Source organism: Lactuca sativa, chromosome 5 (genome assembly GCF_002870075.4).
Source record: "Lactuca sativa cultivar Salinas chromosome 5, Lsat_Salinas_v11, whole genome shotgun sequence".
Classification (NCBI taxonomy): Eukaryota; Viridiplantae; Streptophyta; class Magnoliopsida; order Asterales; family Asteraceae; genus Lactuca; species Lactuca sativa.
Genome location: NC_056627.2, coordinates 336152512 through 336169268, shown reverse-complemented (window position 1 = coordinate 336169268; position 16757 = coordinate 336152512). Strand labels below are relative to the sequence as shown.

General features: G+C 31.8%; 2 protein-coding genes across 3 annotated transcripts; one reads left to right on the top strand and one right to left on the bottom strand.

Moving 5' to 3' along the window:
• Nucleotides 1-2051: 2051 nt before the first annotated feature.
• LOC111921035 (cell division protein FtsZ homolog 2-2, chloroplastic) lies at nucleotides 2052-5698 on the top strand. 2 transcript variants are annotated; one of them, XM_023916605.2, is made up of 8 exons: nucleotides 2052-2190; nucleotides 2585-3261; nucleotides 4117-4416; nucleotides 4515-4605; nucleotides 4676-4800; nucleotides 4895-4987; nucleotides 5281-5346; nucleotides 5440-5698. In XM_023916605.2, exons 2-8 carry the CDS (start codon nucleotides 2683-2685, stop codon nucleotides 5551-5553), a joined length of 1368 nt encoding a protein of 455 aa, XP_023772373.1. In that variant the 5' UTR covers nucleotides 2052-2190; nucleotides 2585-2682; the 3' UTR covers nucleotides 5554-5698. The 2 variants fall into 2 exon arrangements, with proteins under 2 accessions (XP_023772373.1, XP_023772374.1); XM_023916606.3 differs by lacking the exon at nucleotides 2052-2190 and adding an exon at nucleotides 2200-2307.
• Nucleotides 5699-5838: 140 nt separating this feature from the next.
• On the bottom strand, nucleotides 5839-9401 carry LOC111921036 (probable serine/threonine-protein kinase PBL7). The gene is made up of 5 exons (XM_023916607.3): nucleotides 9072-9401; nucleotides 7875-8110; nucleotides 7380-7569; nucleotides 6892-7283; nucleotides 5839-6327 (listed from the first exon to the last, which is right to left on the bottom strand). Exons 1-5 carry the CDS (start codon nucleotides 9175-9177, stop codon nucleotides 6043-6045), a joined length of 1209 nt encoding a protein of 402 aa, XP_023772375.1. The 5' UTR covers nucleotides 9178-9401; the 3' UTR covers nucleotides 5839-6042.
• Between the last annotated feature and the right edge of the window lie 7356 nt (nucleotides 9402-16757).

Below are 16757 nucleotides of genomic sequence, written 5' to 3'. Positions count from 1 at the left end.
TCATCATGGCATCGACTGCTTAGTTGCTTAGTTCTTATGGTTTGACTTAGGTATTATGTTTTGAACATCTTAACTTCTTCATATGATCACATATTTTATCGATCTTTATATCATTGTGTTCATATTTGAGTCTACTATAATTTTCGTTTAGATTACTCTCGTTAAAAAGCAATATATATTTTTTACTTATGATCTTTATATTCAAGCGTTATTTATGAATGTATCTATGAACGTTTTTTTTATAAAATCGTAAAATAAAATTATAGTAGAATCAAATACGAACACATAGATATAAAAGATATAAAGATCGTTAAAACTTGTGATCGTATGAAGAAGTTACGATGTTCAGAACACAAACCTAAGCCAAACCACAAAAAAGTAAACAACGAAACAGTCGATGTCGCGATGACCATAACCATGAACAGCCTCAAATACCGTATTAATGATTGTGTCGCGTATGATGACATGAGAAAACCCTAAAAAAAGGGTCATAAGTATTGAATGTGTACAAAAACAACAAATACTTATTTTGCAATATATATATATATATATATATATATATATATATATATATATATATATATATATATATATATATAGGACGAAATGTGCAAAATAACTAAATGTGTATAGTTAAACAAGTTGAGGGGGGTAAATGTGGACAAAAAAAAAACTCAGTAACCAAATATGTACAAATCAAAAAATATATCACCCTTCTAAGTCACAACTAAGTATAATAAAATATACAGATAAACACAACTTAATTAATTGTCTTAATTTACGAGATAATCCCTTTACATTATTAGTCACAAATTTATATAAACGAAAAAAATGGGTTAATACCTTAAAAGTCATTATTTATACACCATCGTTTCGATTTAACCCTAACTTTATTTTTAGTTCTTTATTTGCCATTATATTTTAGAAAACGTTTCATTTTCGGGCCTTTGACTGGTTATCAACAGGTAATGATGACATGTTGGTTTTGCATTTTTCTTGGTTTGCATTTAGCCCCAACATTTACATATAAGTTTGCGTTTAGCCCCAACATTTTTTTGTTCCCCATTTGCCATTGTTTTTTAGAAAAAAATTCGTTTTAGTCATTGGCCAATCACAAATAAGTATTTTAAAACATAATAACTTAAAATGAAAAAGGAAAAAATAGAGGTAAGAGTCGAAATTGCAACTTATGCTTGAGGGTGAAGCGTGTTACCTAGTAAGCCAATGATTTTCTTTTTTGTATTATCAGTGTTTGTTGTATTTAATCTGCACATGTATTTTAAAATGAAGGAAAAATACTTTGTGTAAGTCTTGAGTCCGTGGCATCTAATAAACAATATAACATGCTAATATTTGAGCTAATAAAAAATATTAATTCATTCGTAAGTCATCTAAAAAAAACAATTGATTATTTCTACTGACATATTTGTTGAAAACCATATATTTCTAAAGAGTCGAAAATGTGTCTTCTCTTTAAGGGACGAGGCTTGTTAGCTAGTAAGTTAATAATTCTTTTTTTTTTGGTATTATCAGTGTTTGTTGTATTTAATGTACACATGTATTTTAAAATTAAAAAAAAAAACCTAATGCACGTCTTGAGTCTGTGGCATTTAATAAACAATTTGACATGTTAATCTTTAAGTCAATCAAAATTGTTAATTCATTCGTAACTCATCTAAAAAACAATCGATTATTTCTAATAACATATTTGTTAAGAAACTAAATATTTCTAATGACATATTTGTTGAGAAACAAAAAAAATGAAAATACCTATTAATGACTGGCCAATGGCTAAAATGAATTTTTTTTCTAAAAAACAATGACAAATGGAGAACAAATACAAACTTATACTTAAATGTTGGTGTTAAATGCAAACTGAGGAAAATACAAAACTAACATGTTATCATGGCCTGTTAGTGACTATTCAATGGCCCAAAAATAAAATGTTTTCTAAAATATAATGGCAAATGAAGAAAAAAAAATTAAGATTAACTCAATGTAAAAATAATAGTAGTTTTTAAGGTATTATCCCAAAAAGATAAACAAAATTACAATCAAACCACTTTATTACCAAAGAAACGTGAGATGTTCTAATACCCACTTTTTTGACCCCTTTTCATCTCAAATGGAATTTGCTGCAAGTTCTGGTGCAGCTGCGTTTTTGCTCGTAGTGAATCCTCTTCCTCTCAAGTATGTTCTTTACACTCTTGTTGTCATACTCATCTTCCATTTGTCATTACTTTCCTCTTATGTAGCATTATAGGTCTACATTTTGTTCGATTTCTGCTGCAATTCTTTAAGTTCCAGGTGTTCTTAATATGAGGCTTTGCTTTTCTCTGCTTACACTGTTATTTGAGCTTTCAATTTACTGGATTTTCTTCTACATGATTCAATGTTCACTACTGTTAGTAATGCTACATTTGTAACTTTTTTGCTTAAACTTTTGGGTATCGATTTCTCTCCTCACACATCCATTGCCATTACCCATCTGCATTTTGTTCAAATCCTGTTGCAATTTTACAAGCTTCTGAGTTTATCTGCTATTGGTGTTTTTCTAATCGTTGATTTTGTTCTTATTTTGTAGGTAAACCCATCTGGTTATATTTGTGGTTTCTAAGAATCGGGTATCGATAGATAAATTTCCTTTGGTTTTCAACATACCCTTCTTGCGGAAATAAAGCTATGGCATTGGCAACATGTACATCGCCATTGTCAATGCCATTAGAAACTCGAGATTCAATTAGGGCACCCGCTGTTTTTGGATGGAGAGTTTCAACGTTGAAGATGACGCGTTGGAAACCTAACAGCACTTCTTCATATTCTCCCAAGATAACATGTTCATCAATCAACAAATTCAATAACAAAGATTCATTTCATAATCTACACCCCGAAGTTTATCTACTCAGAGGCGATGGAAACAACACAGTGATCACTCCCCAGGAGAGTTTGAGAGATTCAACAATTTCTACTAATTACAATGAGGCCAAGATTAAAGTGATTGGTGTTGGAGGAGGTGGGTCAAACGCAGTCAACCGTATGATTGAGAATGCAATGAAGGGTGTTGAGTTTTATATTGTGAACACAGATGTTCAAGCTATGAAAATGTCCCCTGTTTTCCCAAATCACCGGTTGCAAATTGGTCAAGAGTTGACCAGAGGACTTGGTGCAGGTGGTAACCCTGATGTTGGTATGAACGCTGCTAAAGAAAGTAGACAGTCCATTGAAGAAGCTCTTAATGGTTCAGATATGGTGTTTGTAACTGTAAGTTCTTCCCTTTTTTTTTTAATTTATTGCTCCTTGATTTCCACATTTTATACCTTTTTTCAATGTCACCTCCTAAAAAACGTGACCAACAAGCATTTCATGATTCTCACAATATTATATCCACTTAGGGCTTGTTTCTTCTCGACTCTTAATCTGGATCACTATAAATGGTTCTTCTTTTTCTTACTTAATCTGGACAAATGACTTATTGGGTTAAGCCAAAAAAAAACTAGCTTAATATATCAAGACACTGACCCTTTACCTATTTGTCTTTCTTCTTTTTTCCTCCAAACTCCCTCTCATATTAAAACGGATGAATATTTTGAAATTTGTTTTATGGAATATAAGAGGGTAAAACGGTCATTTAGTCTCATCCAGATGGTTTATTCAGTCTAGAAAAGAAACAAACCTTATATATATTTATTCAACACTTTAACCCATTCAGCCGCTTTACCCATGGATGATTTAATATGGGGAAAAAAACAGCCTTTTAGGTTATATGTTTCATTTTTTTTCTTGGATAAATGATGTTTCAAAAATATTTGAGAAAAAATGACCCTACACTTGGTGAAACATAAGAAAAAAGGTAAATAATGGCAAATTTTTATAAGTTTAGGACTTAATGGGGAAAGTCTACTTTCCTTTAACGTTTTCTATAAAGTTATATATATATATATATATATATATATATATATATATATATATATATATATATATATATATATATATATATATATATATATGTTTGATAAGAGGCAGGGTCTGTCTCAGTCACACCTTGACTCAATCAGATCTGACTCAATCAACAACTATCAAACAACCCCTAAATAATGTTTGACTGTCTGTGTGCAGGCGGGGATGGGTGGAGGTACAGGTACAGGTGCAGCCCCAATCATTGCAGGTGTTGCAAAGTCAATGGGTATATTGACTGTTGGCATTGTGACAACTCCTTTTTCTTTTGAGGGAAGGAGAAGAGCAGTTCAAGCACAAGAAGGAATTGCATTATTAAGAGAAAATGTCGACACTTTGATCGTCATTCCAAATGACAAATTATTGACCGCAATTTCCCCTTCTACCCCTGTCACCGAAGCTTTTAATCTAGCTGATGACATTCTCCGCCAGGGCGTTCGTGGAATTTCCGATATAATTACGGTATAAAAAGTTAATCTCCATTAAGTCTCATTTCCCCGACTTTCTCTATTAAGTCGTTCTTTCTGTATTAAGTCTAAAACAATCGATTAAAATTGCAGATACCGGGCTTGGTTAACGTGGATTTTGCTGATGTTCGAGCTATTATGGCAAATGCAGGCTCATCGTTGATGGGGATTGGAATTGGAACCGGTAAGTGGAAATTATTCAACTAGGGGTAATTTTGTAATTTTAGTCGATTAATTTGTCTTTTCTTTTATAGGGAAGACAAGGGCAAGAGATGCTGCATTAAACGCGATTCAATCACCTTTGCTAGACATTGGTATCGAGAGGGCGACTGGAATTGTTTGGAATATAACCGGTGGTACCGATTTAACATTACTGGAGGTATGATATTGGATATGGAAGGGTATTTTAGACTTTTTGCAGATAGTCAACACCATTTATTTAGAGTCAAACATTGTGAAATGGGACATTGCAGGTGAATACTGCAGCCGAGGTGATATATGATCTTGTGGACCCCACTGCAAACTTGATCTTTGGAGCTGTCATTGATCCGTTGATAAGTGGTCAAGTAAGATTACTTTGTTACAAACATAGGACAAAACAAAACTGGTTGTACTGTGTTTGACATGCATTTGACTGAGACTGTGACTACTGTGACTACTATTAATCTGACAAAAACATTGCAAGTTTCTTGTCCCACCCAAAAATAGTAGTCTCATCAATGAAAAAGACGGTAATGCCCTCCTAAAGATTATGTAGTCCCGTGTAACAAACAGAGCTAAGGGGTTCTGTTTTTCATTTTGATAAACTTGAAAAACACGAAAGTCAACATTTATGATTTTTTTTTTCTTTATTTTTTAGGTGAGTATAACTCTAATAGCAACTGGATTCAAGCGACAAGAAGAAAGTGATGAACCGCCTCTCCAAGTACTATTATCAGCTCAAAAAATCTATCTTTTATTTTTTTGAAAGGACAGTTTCGTAATTTCACAATTGCTATGTAAATTGGTGAAAATGCAGGCGGCACAGGCGGATGTGGGTGGATTCAACCGGCGGCCACCACAGGATGGAAGCTTGTTTGAAATTCCTGAGTTCTTAAGGAAGAAAGGGCGCTCAAGATACCCACGAGCTTAGTAATAATGTATTGCCACTATATTATATTTTACTTGTTCTCTAAAATTTTCACAAAAGTTTTGGGATTAAATTTGTACAGGTTGCTTGTTTATCTTGAATATTGATTTTTTTCTCCAAGCAATTTAGTATTTCTATATTTAAGCAACCATGTTTCTATTGAAAAAGCCTCTTTGAGGCATTCCGTCGAACAGCTGGTGGGCCTGGTTAACTACTTCAAACAAGTACTTCAAAATATCTCTTATCTGTAAAAAAAAATGTCTAGAAGGAATTCAACATTTCACAACAAAAAAAGAAGATATATATGTATATTTATATTATATAATATGTAATATTTAATATGTAATTTCATTATTCCTCTAAACCTTTTTTCTAATCCTAAACCAAGAAAACAATGTCAAAAGTTTAAGTTACGATGCCCAAAAACAACACCGATGACCTTCCATATTATCAACACAAAAGACAAAACTACCCCTCCTCCCTTTACAATTATTACATATCTGGGTTGGGTTTGTTCTCATCAATGGATCTTTGGGTACGAGAAGACCTCCTTGAACTTTGATGAACAGGGTTATTTAAAGGATCATACTTTTGTGAAGCAAGATAATTGAGAGCAGTGACAACATCAGCAATAAGTGGTCTCATATTAGGTTGTTCTTGAACACACATTGCAGCTATTGCTAAAGCTTGATATAATCCTCTCACTGGATACTGACCTTCGAGGACTGGATCCGCCATTTGTGAAAACTTCCTTCTGTCTTTGAACAACGGCCTTGCCTGACATGACACAACAAATTGGAAGAAAAAAGAAATTTCAATTTTTTTTTTTTTTTTTATAAAAAGTAAAAAAAAAAAAGTATGTTGCTATATTTTCTATGGTTCAGAAAGTGTAAAGAAAAATTTGTGGTGTAGTGTTGTGATGATTGATGATGCCAAAGAATATGGGAACAAGGGATCAAATTCTTGAAGTGTGTGGCCCCAAAAAACCTCACAAATTTGAGAGTGATATATTTGGATTATAGATGAGTCAAGATCACTCCCTCATTCAAAAGCAATGTTGATACCACAAAAGAAGATTCCCATTCCCAATGGAAAATCTTTATATCAACCTCTTAATTAAAGTTTCCGCAAAAAGCTATTTTTCTCTCTCATAATCCATATTAGAACTGATGATGCAGTGTGGGCCAGCTCAGGGGTTGTCAGAAGAACAACCCTTTTGCCAAAAAAAAAAAAATCAAAAGTGGAGTATGGACCATGAGAACTAAAGGCTTACATAATAAAGTAAAAAAGAGAAGACTACTAAAAGAATCAAATGAAAAAAAAAAAAGTAAAGTTAGTTACCCAAGCAACAAGGTTTTGCTCAGCTGCAGATCTTGTATTATCAATGGCTTTTCGACCCGTAATAAGCTCCAACAAGACAACACCAAAACTATAAATATCAGATTTGAAAGTGAGTTGACCCGTCATTGCATAATCAGGAGCACAATACCCGTAAGTCCCCATCACACGGGTCGAAACATGAGTTTTGTCTCCAAGTGGGCCCACTTTTGCCAACCCAAAATCAGACAATTTCGCATGATAATCTTCACCTAACAAAATATTGGACCCCTTTAAGTCCCGATATATAACCGGTGGGTTCATTTTGTCATGCAAATACTCCAACCCGCGGGCTGCACCCGCTGCTATTTTCATCCGTGTATTCCAATCAAGTCGTTTCCTGTGGGGCCCATCATCTGCCACCAAAAAAAATCGTACATTTCAAGAAACTTCAATTCACATACAAAAAGATTTTTGAAAGATGAGAAATTTATGATGGGGATGATAGATACCATGTAAATGGTCTTCTAAAGAGCCTAATGGCATGTATTCATACACTAATAATCTTTGTTCTCCTTCAGCACAATAACCGATTAATTTCACAAGATTTGGATGATCTGCCATGCTTAATGTCAATACTTCAACCACAAATTCACGAATCCCTTGTAACCCATCGGGATCCAATTGCTTTATTGCAACAATCTGTAATGTAAAACTAAAAAGATTCAAGCTTTTTCATGTTTAAAAGAATATTACACATGGGAAACGAAAAGAAAAAGATTAATTTGGACGAATTTATAAAAAGTTGGGACTTGATGTGAAAGTCTTGTTTTCTAACATGACTTTTTCTATTAAGTTGTTTAGTAAAAAATGGAACATCCCAATTAAGTTCATTAGGTCGAAAAGAGACAACACCTTACTTTTAAGGTGTATACAACTATACTCTCTTGTCATTATGCAAATTCTTGGATTTCTGATCGAATTTAAAATGATTGATTTTCACGAACCTGATCGGAATCTTCCAATTTTCCTTTAAAAACTTTGCCAAATCCACCCTCCCCTAAGAAATATGAACCTTTGAAGTTATCAGTTGCATTGACTAATTGTGCGTATGTAAATGTTCTTGCTTTGTTTATAGAACCTCCTTCTCTTTGAGTTTTACTCTCATTGGTGACTGATGATTGAATAGCATCCTGTGCACTTTCCTTTTTCACTTCATTACACTTTTCGACTTTTACTGTATCTAAATCATTTAAACCAATAAATTTCAATCAGAATATGTAATGAAATGTGTGGAGAAGTACACAAGAAGTCATTTAAAGCACAAAAGTATAAAACTTCATCATGATTTAAGAAAGTAAGATGGGACATGACAATTACTAAAATTTTAAAATTCAAATGATAACAAAGGGATGTGAAAAGAATAAACCAAGCCCTTTTTCTATTCACCTATCAGTGTTTGGAATGTGTTTCAGTGTTTCTACTGCTTGAAGTTGTAATAATGAGTTTACTTATAAAAATTAGGGTATATTAGTAAATAGTAACTATTCTCTCCCCTGTGGTAATCTGTTTTAGTTAGAGCTAGTAATAAACAGCTCTTTACAACTACAAATTGATATGGGTTTTAGGGCTTTTGAAGAAGGAAAGTACTATCAGTTTGAGACTTGTTTTTTTTTTTTTTTTTGATAAATTAGTTAAGAGAGTAAAATCAAGGGAATTGATAAGCTTCAAGATCAAAAGTTATTAAAGTTTCTATCAATTGATGAGGTCACTGGTGACATAAAAGTTTCAATTAAAATTTAACCCAATGGACATAGAACAAATTATTATTAAATTATACAGAAAAAGTTACATCCAATCTCAAAGTAAACCCAAAGTTAACATCATTAGTCGACGACGACGAAAACAACAAAATCAGTAATCACCATGATCAACAATTCTCTTATGGAAGATCGATAACCAAAATTCATAACTTCAAATCCAAAATAGGGGACCAAACATCAGAAAACGCAAATCCCCAAAAAGAAAAATCGAACGGCATGCATGATTCCAACAACAAGAATCGAATCACGAAACACAGAGAGAATATTAGAAATGAAGCTTAGGGCGCAAAATTTGCCCCAAAACAATTGAACTTCTTTTACAATTTTGAATGATCATTCGTAAAAATATATATATGAGAAAAGAAATCTCTTTATACATACCAGAAGTTTTTGTGTTTGATTGATCGTTGTGGGTGGTTTCGTTTCTCTTGTTCTTCGATGATCTTTTTGTAGAAGAATCTCCCCCAGCGCAAGGGAAACAACCCATGCCTGTTTCCTTTATCTCTCTCTATATATCTATGTACTTGGTGATGTTTCTATACAGAATCATAACAACAATAGAAATTACCTTCTAAAAAATTTACAAATCCCTCATCTTCTTCTTTCTTGTTCTCTGCTACAGAAAGCCCAGAACATCAACCAATCAAAATTAGCACCAGAGAGAGAGAGAGAGAGAGAGAGAGTTTATTGCAGGTTTATAGAGAGAGAAAGAAGGGAACCGAAAGGCATTTTATATTTCGTTTGGGATGATTCATTTTAACTCCTTCTAGTTTTTAATGAAAACGAATGAACCCTTTGAGGTTATACATAAGTGAAAGATTTACCCTATTAATGTATGTATTGTCATTTCCAGCCCATACAATTTAAAGGGAAATTGAAATCTTTTGTTCACATTCCTATTCTAATTCTAATAAATGAATAGTTTTAATCTTTTTTTGCCAAGTGTCACTCTATCACAACTCCTCATTAATATCATGTCATGTCATATAGATATATTAGGCAACTTATTTCAAAATTCAAATTTATATTTTTTAATTATATATTAAATTTGAAGTTATAATAACTTTAAAATTTTGATATATCTCTTAATTAATAATTTATTTAAAATGGTTTATTTAAAATAATTGATTAATAATTATAAATCTTTATTATAAAAGTTTAATTAATTTTACAACCGTTGTTTCCACGGGTTATAACTAGTCTCCTCTATATATAAATTATTACAAATTTTACTTCAAAATGCCTAACAATGAGTCAATGACTATGCCTTTTTGTTTGGTGTGTGATAAAAGTCATGCCAACCGCTGGTCAATATAAACCAAACTTTTAACTACGATACACACACAGTTTGTACATGATGTGCCAAATAATTGTTTAAGATTATTATATATTTTGGGACATAAGGAATATTACCATTTTCCAAGTACAACTAAAAGGATAATAACTAAACTCAGTGGATCAAGACTTTTGTCACTTACCCTTAGAAACGCTATAATCAATGCATCTTAATTATAAGATTCACGCTCAAAATATTTATATCATCATCAAAAAGGTTTTAGCCACGTAACCAAGTTCCATTGGCTTTGAAACATGCTCATTTGACCCCCTAAGAAGCAAAATACAAAATGGTCTAAATATGAGGAAATATTATAACTTGGTATTGAATTTATAAAATAGTCATCATCATTAGGGTTTAAGGGATTTGTTTTTCCTATCAAAGTCCTAAATTAATAAATGATATTGAATGGACGTGATATTGTATTTGCAATGTTTTGATATGTATATTATTTCATTTTTGCACCAAATGTATTGTTTGAATATAAATAAATGATTATTTTATCATCATATTTAAATTTGACAAATAACAAATAAACATTTATTTAATAAACGTTATAAATTAAAATTGTATAATTTCACATTACAAGATTTTAGAAATTTAAAAAATAACATATTAGTAACTTAAATTGAATATAATTTTAAAATAAGTTCAAATAATAAGATTAAATTCTTACAACTAATATTTACATATATAATGTAAAAAAAGAAAAAAAAAACGAGTGCTTGAAATTTATATGATATTTACATATATGGGTTAAAATATATGATGATTAAAAGACTTATGGTCTCAGGTTAGTCACGATTTTTTGAGAAACACGGACTTTAGAAAACAATTCTATAAACTAGTATGAAATGTATATATATGAAGCCGAAAGAATTTGAAGTACAATGGGATTTATTGATGAAAGAGCACAAAATGCAGGATAAAGATGGTTTAAGGACATGTATGACAAGCCGACTGTGTGGATACCAACATATTTTAAGGATATGCAGAGACTAATGAAAACAACTTTCAAGTCCGAATGTACGAATTATTATTAATAAGTATGCTCATCATGAGAATTTTCTTTTGTATTTCATGGTTAACTATGACAAGGCAATCAAAAAACAACGTAATACACAACGTCGGTCGGATGATGAAACAAGAAAAGAAAATCATATATTTGGAAGGAGAGCATGATTAGAACAACATGCATCGAATGTGTATACGAATAAAATATTCGTAGAGGTTCGAAATGAGATATATTCAGGAGCATGAAACTATTTAATTGATAATATGGAAACAATTAACGAGTGAGAAGTAGTTATGATTACACACTTGTATAAAAGAAAGCAAACGAAGACGAAGTGTAAGGTTGGTTTGTAATATGTTATCTTTTGTTACGACAATATGTAATCATAAGACATAAGTAATTAAGAAATGAATACATCTTTGTTAGCCGATAATGAATGAAGATACATGTATACAATAACTAAAATTTGTTGGATTAAGGTCTTTAAACTCATAACTAGCTTTCCATGACCAACAAACATAAAGGGTTGAAGTGATTTGTTTACTACAACAAATCAACTGTATGTAACCTAATTTTTGTATTTCGATTATACTAGGGTTTCATTAGGGTTCATGACAATTTTGTTGTTCATTGTATGTTACATTCAAAGTGTTAAAAACATAGATCCTTTATCTGCAAGCATATAGTTTTGTAACCTATAAAACTCATCAATGGTATCATAGTTTTAGTGTGTCTAACATTATTTGTATATAAGTTGAATCGAACAATTTTTTCCGAAAAACTATTCTCACGATGTGACTGTCTCTATCATGACGTGAGCTCAACTCAAATATGGAAATTCGAGATTTTCTTCCTAATTTGATTTATGTGGTTATTTTTTGTATTTATTTGATTTGAATTATGCCAAAATCCTTTTTTTTTTTTTTGCATATTTTAGATGATTAAAATAAAACCCTAAATATTATGAGATAATCTTGAATACGATAATATTTAATTTTAAGATTAATTAAGATTATCCTTATGGATTTAATAATTAATTTAATTATAAGATTATTTAAAAGATAATTATAAATCCATGATAGGTTTAAATTCATTAATTAATTATATGATTAATTTACATAATTAATATTTAAACCTTGTGTTTTAAAAAGTTTTAAAATACACCCTTATATATATATATATATATATATATATATATATATATATATATATATATATATATATATATATATATTAGAACGTTTAATACTATATGTATAACTAAAAGTCAGTTGAATCAATAGTATGCCACATTCACGAATCCACACTCGAAGAGGGGTATAAGGAAACGGCCTATAAAATGACGATTAAATTGGTGTCGTTCTCTCCCACCAATCATTTGCATGGTGAATGGTCGTTAGCCGAACGATTTTGATAAGACATAGAAGATTAAAAGTATAATCTATAAAGTACTAGAACCTTCTTTAAAATCTCACTCTAGTCACTTTAGAAAAAAATGTGAAATTGTATGCTAATTCATGAAAACGTATATCATTTCTTTATGAGTCGTTGGTGGAGCGTGTGTGGTTAACTGACACACTAATATGGGGCTATAAAGATGAAATGATGAAACAACTCATGTTTATAATTGTTGATGGAGCGGGTGTGGTTAACTGGCACATCAATGGGAGATTATGAATCGATCGAGGGTGTCTGAACGGGGTTGCATAGTTATTTACATCTTAATTGTGATCCTCGACATCCCAGTCATAATTGGTAAGAGAATAATCTGAGATTAAACATGTCATTGGTAAGATTCAATGAATCTCAAAAGATCTATGAGTTTCATATGATTGGAATTGGTGAAATGCTTCTACCTATCTAAAATAGTTTCCTAATATGACTACGTCATCCATCTTTATATTACGAAATGAAAATATGGATCCTAGACTTAATTTATATTTGGGTTAATAATTAAGGATTAAAATCGACTAACTTGAATTCTCTCTTTTTCCACTTTTAGATGTCTTATGAAGATAGAAATAGTCTTCCTCATTCTTATGGAAATGGTTTTCCTCAATCTTCTAGAGATGATCTTCCACATTCGAGTCAAGGTGAAATTGTCTTCCCTTCCTTAGGTAATGCTGGAATAGGACATCATCATTCTTCAATTCTTCCACCTCCTCCAGTGACACTCCTAACGTCACATTTTCCTCAAGTTGAAAGATATGAAATAATTGAAGACCTATTGGCATGTAAGCATCAAGATGCAAATTATGTGTGTGTGTGTGCATGTTCTAAAAATGAAATTGTGCATTAACAAGTTGGAAAGAATGGGTGTCGTATTCCTAAAGGAGCAAGACATTTATTTGCTTCTACTTTTACTTCCTAAGTCATATGGTGAGTTTGTTGAGAACTTTCATATGAGGAATCTCGATGTGACTCTAATTGATCTGGTCCATGTGTTGATGGTTACTGAACCATAAATGCTTAACAACATAACTGAAGCAGAAAATGCTCATAGAATCGAATTCCAAGGTTTCCATGGACATTGACAATGGTAACGGGTGATCAAGAAAAGATTTCTCTTCCCAATAAAAAGCGATCGGCCAAGTTCAAACTGTTTGATCGTATGGTAAAGAGTAAGTTCATTGAGAATTTTCATATGAGGAATCTTAATGTGACCCTAATTGATTTGACTCGTATGTTGATGGTTGTTGAAGCAGAAATGCTTAACAATACATCTAAAGCAGAAATGTTCTTAGGATCTAATTCCAAGGTTTCCATGGACATTGACAATGATAAAATTGGTGATCAAGAAAAGATTTATCTTCCCAATCGAAAGGGATCAGCCAAGTTCAAACTGTTTGATCGTATGGTTAAGAGAAAGACTCGTTCTGAGATCATTCCCATTGTTGACCCCAATATGTCCATTGGTTTTTACTACCAATTAAAGGGACATCGGAAATGAATCTGCCCCAAAATACTTGAAAGATCTTGAAGATAGTAAGGTCAATTTGTGTGACTCTACTTCAGGTACATCCATTATCTAACTCAATTATAATATCCTATTCTTATAATATTAATACATGATGTGATGATCACATTTTGATGGTATTGTAGGATCTGAAAGAATGAAGGAAGCTTAAGCAAAAGTGAGCTAAATCTAATTGTGGAAAATGGACTTTAGTCGCATGGTTTGATGGTCAGAATTTGGAGCTACTACCAAGGAGTATAAATAAATTTATAAATTGCTATTACTCTTCAGAAATGTCTAGAAATATAGTTTTATGCATCATAAAGACAAGTTCCAATTTTTTAAGAAATAAAATGACGTTTTGGTTTATGAAGTTACCTTATTTTATATTTCCTTGCAATAAGATTAATGAAAGTGTTGGTTATGTTTCAAATAATAGCAATATTAATTATGGGTTTGATTCTTCTTGAACGTGCTTGTAGCATTTTCATGTTTGATCAAGTGAAAACAAATCTCATCACCAAGTTTCAATTCAACAGAAACTTGGAGTCATACAATTCGAATTGCATGATGCATGATAATCTTGTTCATTGGAAAATTATGAAATTCTTTGTTCATATGTTTATGTGATGTAAGTGAAGGACTAACGGATCTAGTACATGTTGATATGGACTCTTTAAATCCACCACAAGGGACGATACCTTTATTCATCCTGATTTACTAATGCTTCAACAAATATGATTATGTTTATAAGGTTAAACAAAATTCTAATACTTTTATAAGGGTTCAAAGAGTAGCAGAATGAATAGAAGAATCTATTAGGTAGAAAGATAAATGATTATCCAATCTGAAAAGAAAGGAGACTACTTTAGTATCATGTTTTATGATCATCTTGGGAATTGTGGAATTGTATCACAATTAATCCTCAAAAAAATCTTAGTGCAATTGTATGATTGAGAAGAGGAATCGAATGTTGTGGGAAATGGTTCGATCATAAATGAGTCATACTTTGTTCCAATCAAGTTTTAGAGCCATGCTCGGGTAACTATGAATCGTATCTTCAAACTAAAAATGTTGATAATACATCATAATATGTGGGGTAATAATTCTTTCTCACTCTAACACATTTAGAATTGGAGTTGCGATGTTTTTGATGATTGAGAAACAAAAGATAAAATAAGTCATACTATATGAAGTGTTTCTTGTCGGGAATCTGCACAAACTTTTGAATATTTGTTTTAGCTCGTAGAGGAATTTTCCTCGAGAGAAAAATCATATGTTAAGAAGTCAATGGGAGTCATGTTGATCTTGATCTTGCAAGAGTAAACTAACAATGATCCTTTTAGTTAGCACTAGCACGCGACCTAAGGTTGAATGACTTGTTGTATTTAATTGACATATTTTTATTTCTATGCACTTCCAGTTGATTTGGCGATACTTATGAGTGCTATGTTCTTCATTTAACTGCAAAAGCAAAGCACGTTGGTCAGTGAAAGTACACTGATCAGTATGGGTGAGCCGCTAACAACATCGAAGGACATGTAGGCCCTTGTGCTGCCAAAAGGAAAGAAATTAAAATAATGAAGTTCAGTCCATGAAGGAAAGATGAATTTGAATTTGGTTTATCCTAAACCTTGTCGTATGACTGTAAATTGGAAAAAAAAAGTCCCACATGGATAGTAACGTATGCACCTTCAAATCTAAGTGGCAAAGGCTTCACTCTAATTCATGTTAATGGTTATGAGGAAAAACTTTCACGAATAGATTTTAAAGATATGATAAAGATCAATATGGACATTGGTTGTGTTAATTGCATTCTCAAATTCACAATATGATTACAACATTCCTCTTTAAATTTCGAATTGTGAGGAATGGCAAGGAATTGTTTGAACTTTTAAAGATATATCTATCAGTCTGGAAAGGTTTAAACATACACACATGGTATCCAAATAAGGTGTATAAGCTTAAAAAGTCTAGTTAGAGACTTATCAAAGCATCGTCTAACAGAAATATACACTTATGTAAGAAAGTCAAAGGGTATTGATTTCTAGAAGTCCATTTGATTTCTGTGTACATGTCAAAGATAGTGGGAGCATAATTGGTGTGCTAGTATTGCATGTTGGCAATACTATTCATAGGTAACAATGTCACTAATTTTCAAACTGCAAAGTTTGGAATTGTTTCGCTATGGTGGACTTAAGGGAGAGGGCACTCATACTTCATTCAGTCTAAAGGTTTTGATTGAATGGGTTAGTAGAACTTAGTCAAAGACATATAGGAATATCATGTTGAAATGTTTCAACATAAGAGATTTGATATATGGAAATATTATATCAAGAGATTGAACAAATATCAAGTCTTTATGTAGGACATAATGAATCGAGCCCCATATGCTTCGGATATAGGATCGATCACATGTGCTATAAAATTCGCTTATTCTGATTTTTTAAATGCCTTTAGCATTAATGAAAAGGATTAGTATTTTGTGTGACTAAAGTTGTTAAATAACTGTTAAGAACATTCTAAGGTTTTACCAAAGACTAGCTTCTGTAGACAATTAGAAGTATGATATTATTGGTAAGGACCATAGTGACACATTTTGGATTAAGATGATTTTTGGTCATAATTGATGGTCATATGGAAATATGGAAATGTTTTCATAATGGAAGATGCTTGTAGAATCTACATATGAGTTAGAAACTTTAATATAAGAGAAGTGTTTAAGGAGTGTACCTTGAATTTGAGATTTCATAACCATTG

Excerpts from the sequence above, each read along its gene's own strand:
- LOC111921035 (XM_023916605.2), top strand. The coding sequence starts at position 2,683 with ATGGCATTGGCAACATGTACATCGCCATTGTCAATGCCATTAGAAACT. Across the intron at positions 4,606-4,675 it reads GGGGATTGGAATTGGAACCG|GGAAGACAAGGGCAAGAGAT; the intron begins GTAAGTGGAAAT and ends TTTCTTTTATAG. Across the intron at positions 4,988-5,280 it reads ATCCGTTGATAAGTGGTCAA|GTGAGTATAACTCTAATAGC; the intron begins GTAAGATTACTT and ends TTTATTTTTTAG.
- LOC111921036 (XM_023916607.3), bottom strand. The coding sequence starts at position 9,177 with ATGGGTTGTTTCCCTTGCGCTGGGGGAGATTCTTCTACAAAAAGATCA. Across the intron at positions 8,111-9,071 it reads ATCAAACACAAAAACTTCTG|ATACAGTAAAAGTCGAAAAG; the intron begins GTATGTATAAAG and ends TAAATGATTTAG. Across the intron at positions 7,570-7,874 it reads AATTGGAAGATTCCGATCAG|ATTGTTGCAATAAAGCAATT; the intron begins GTTCGTGAAAAT and ends TTTACATTACAG.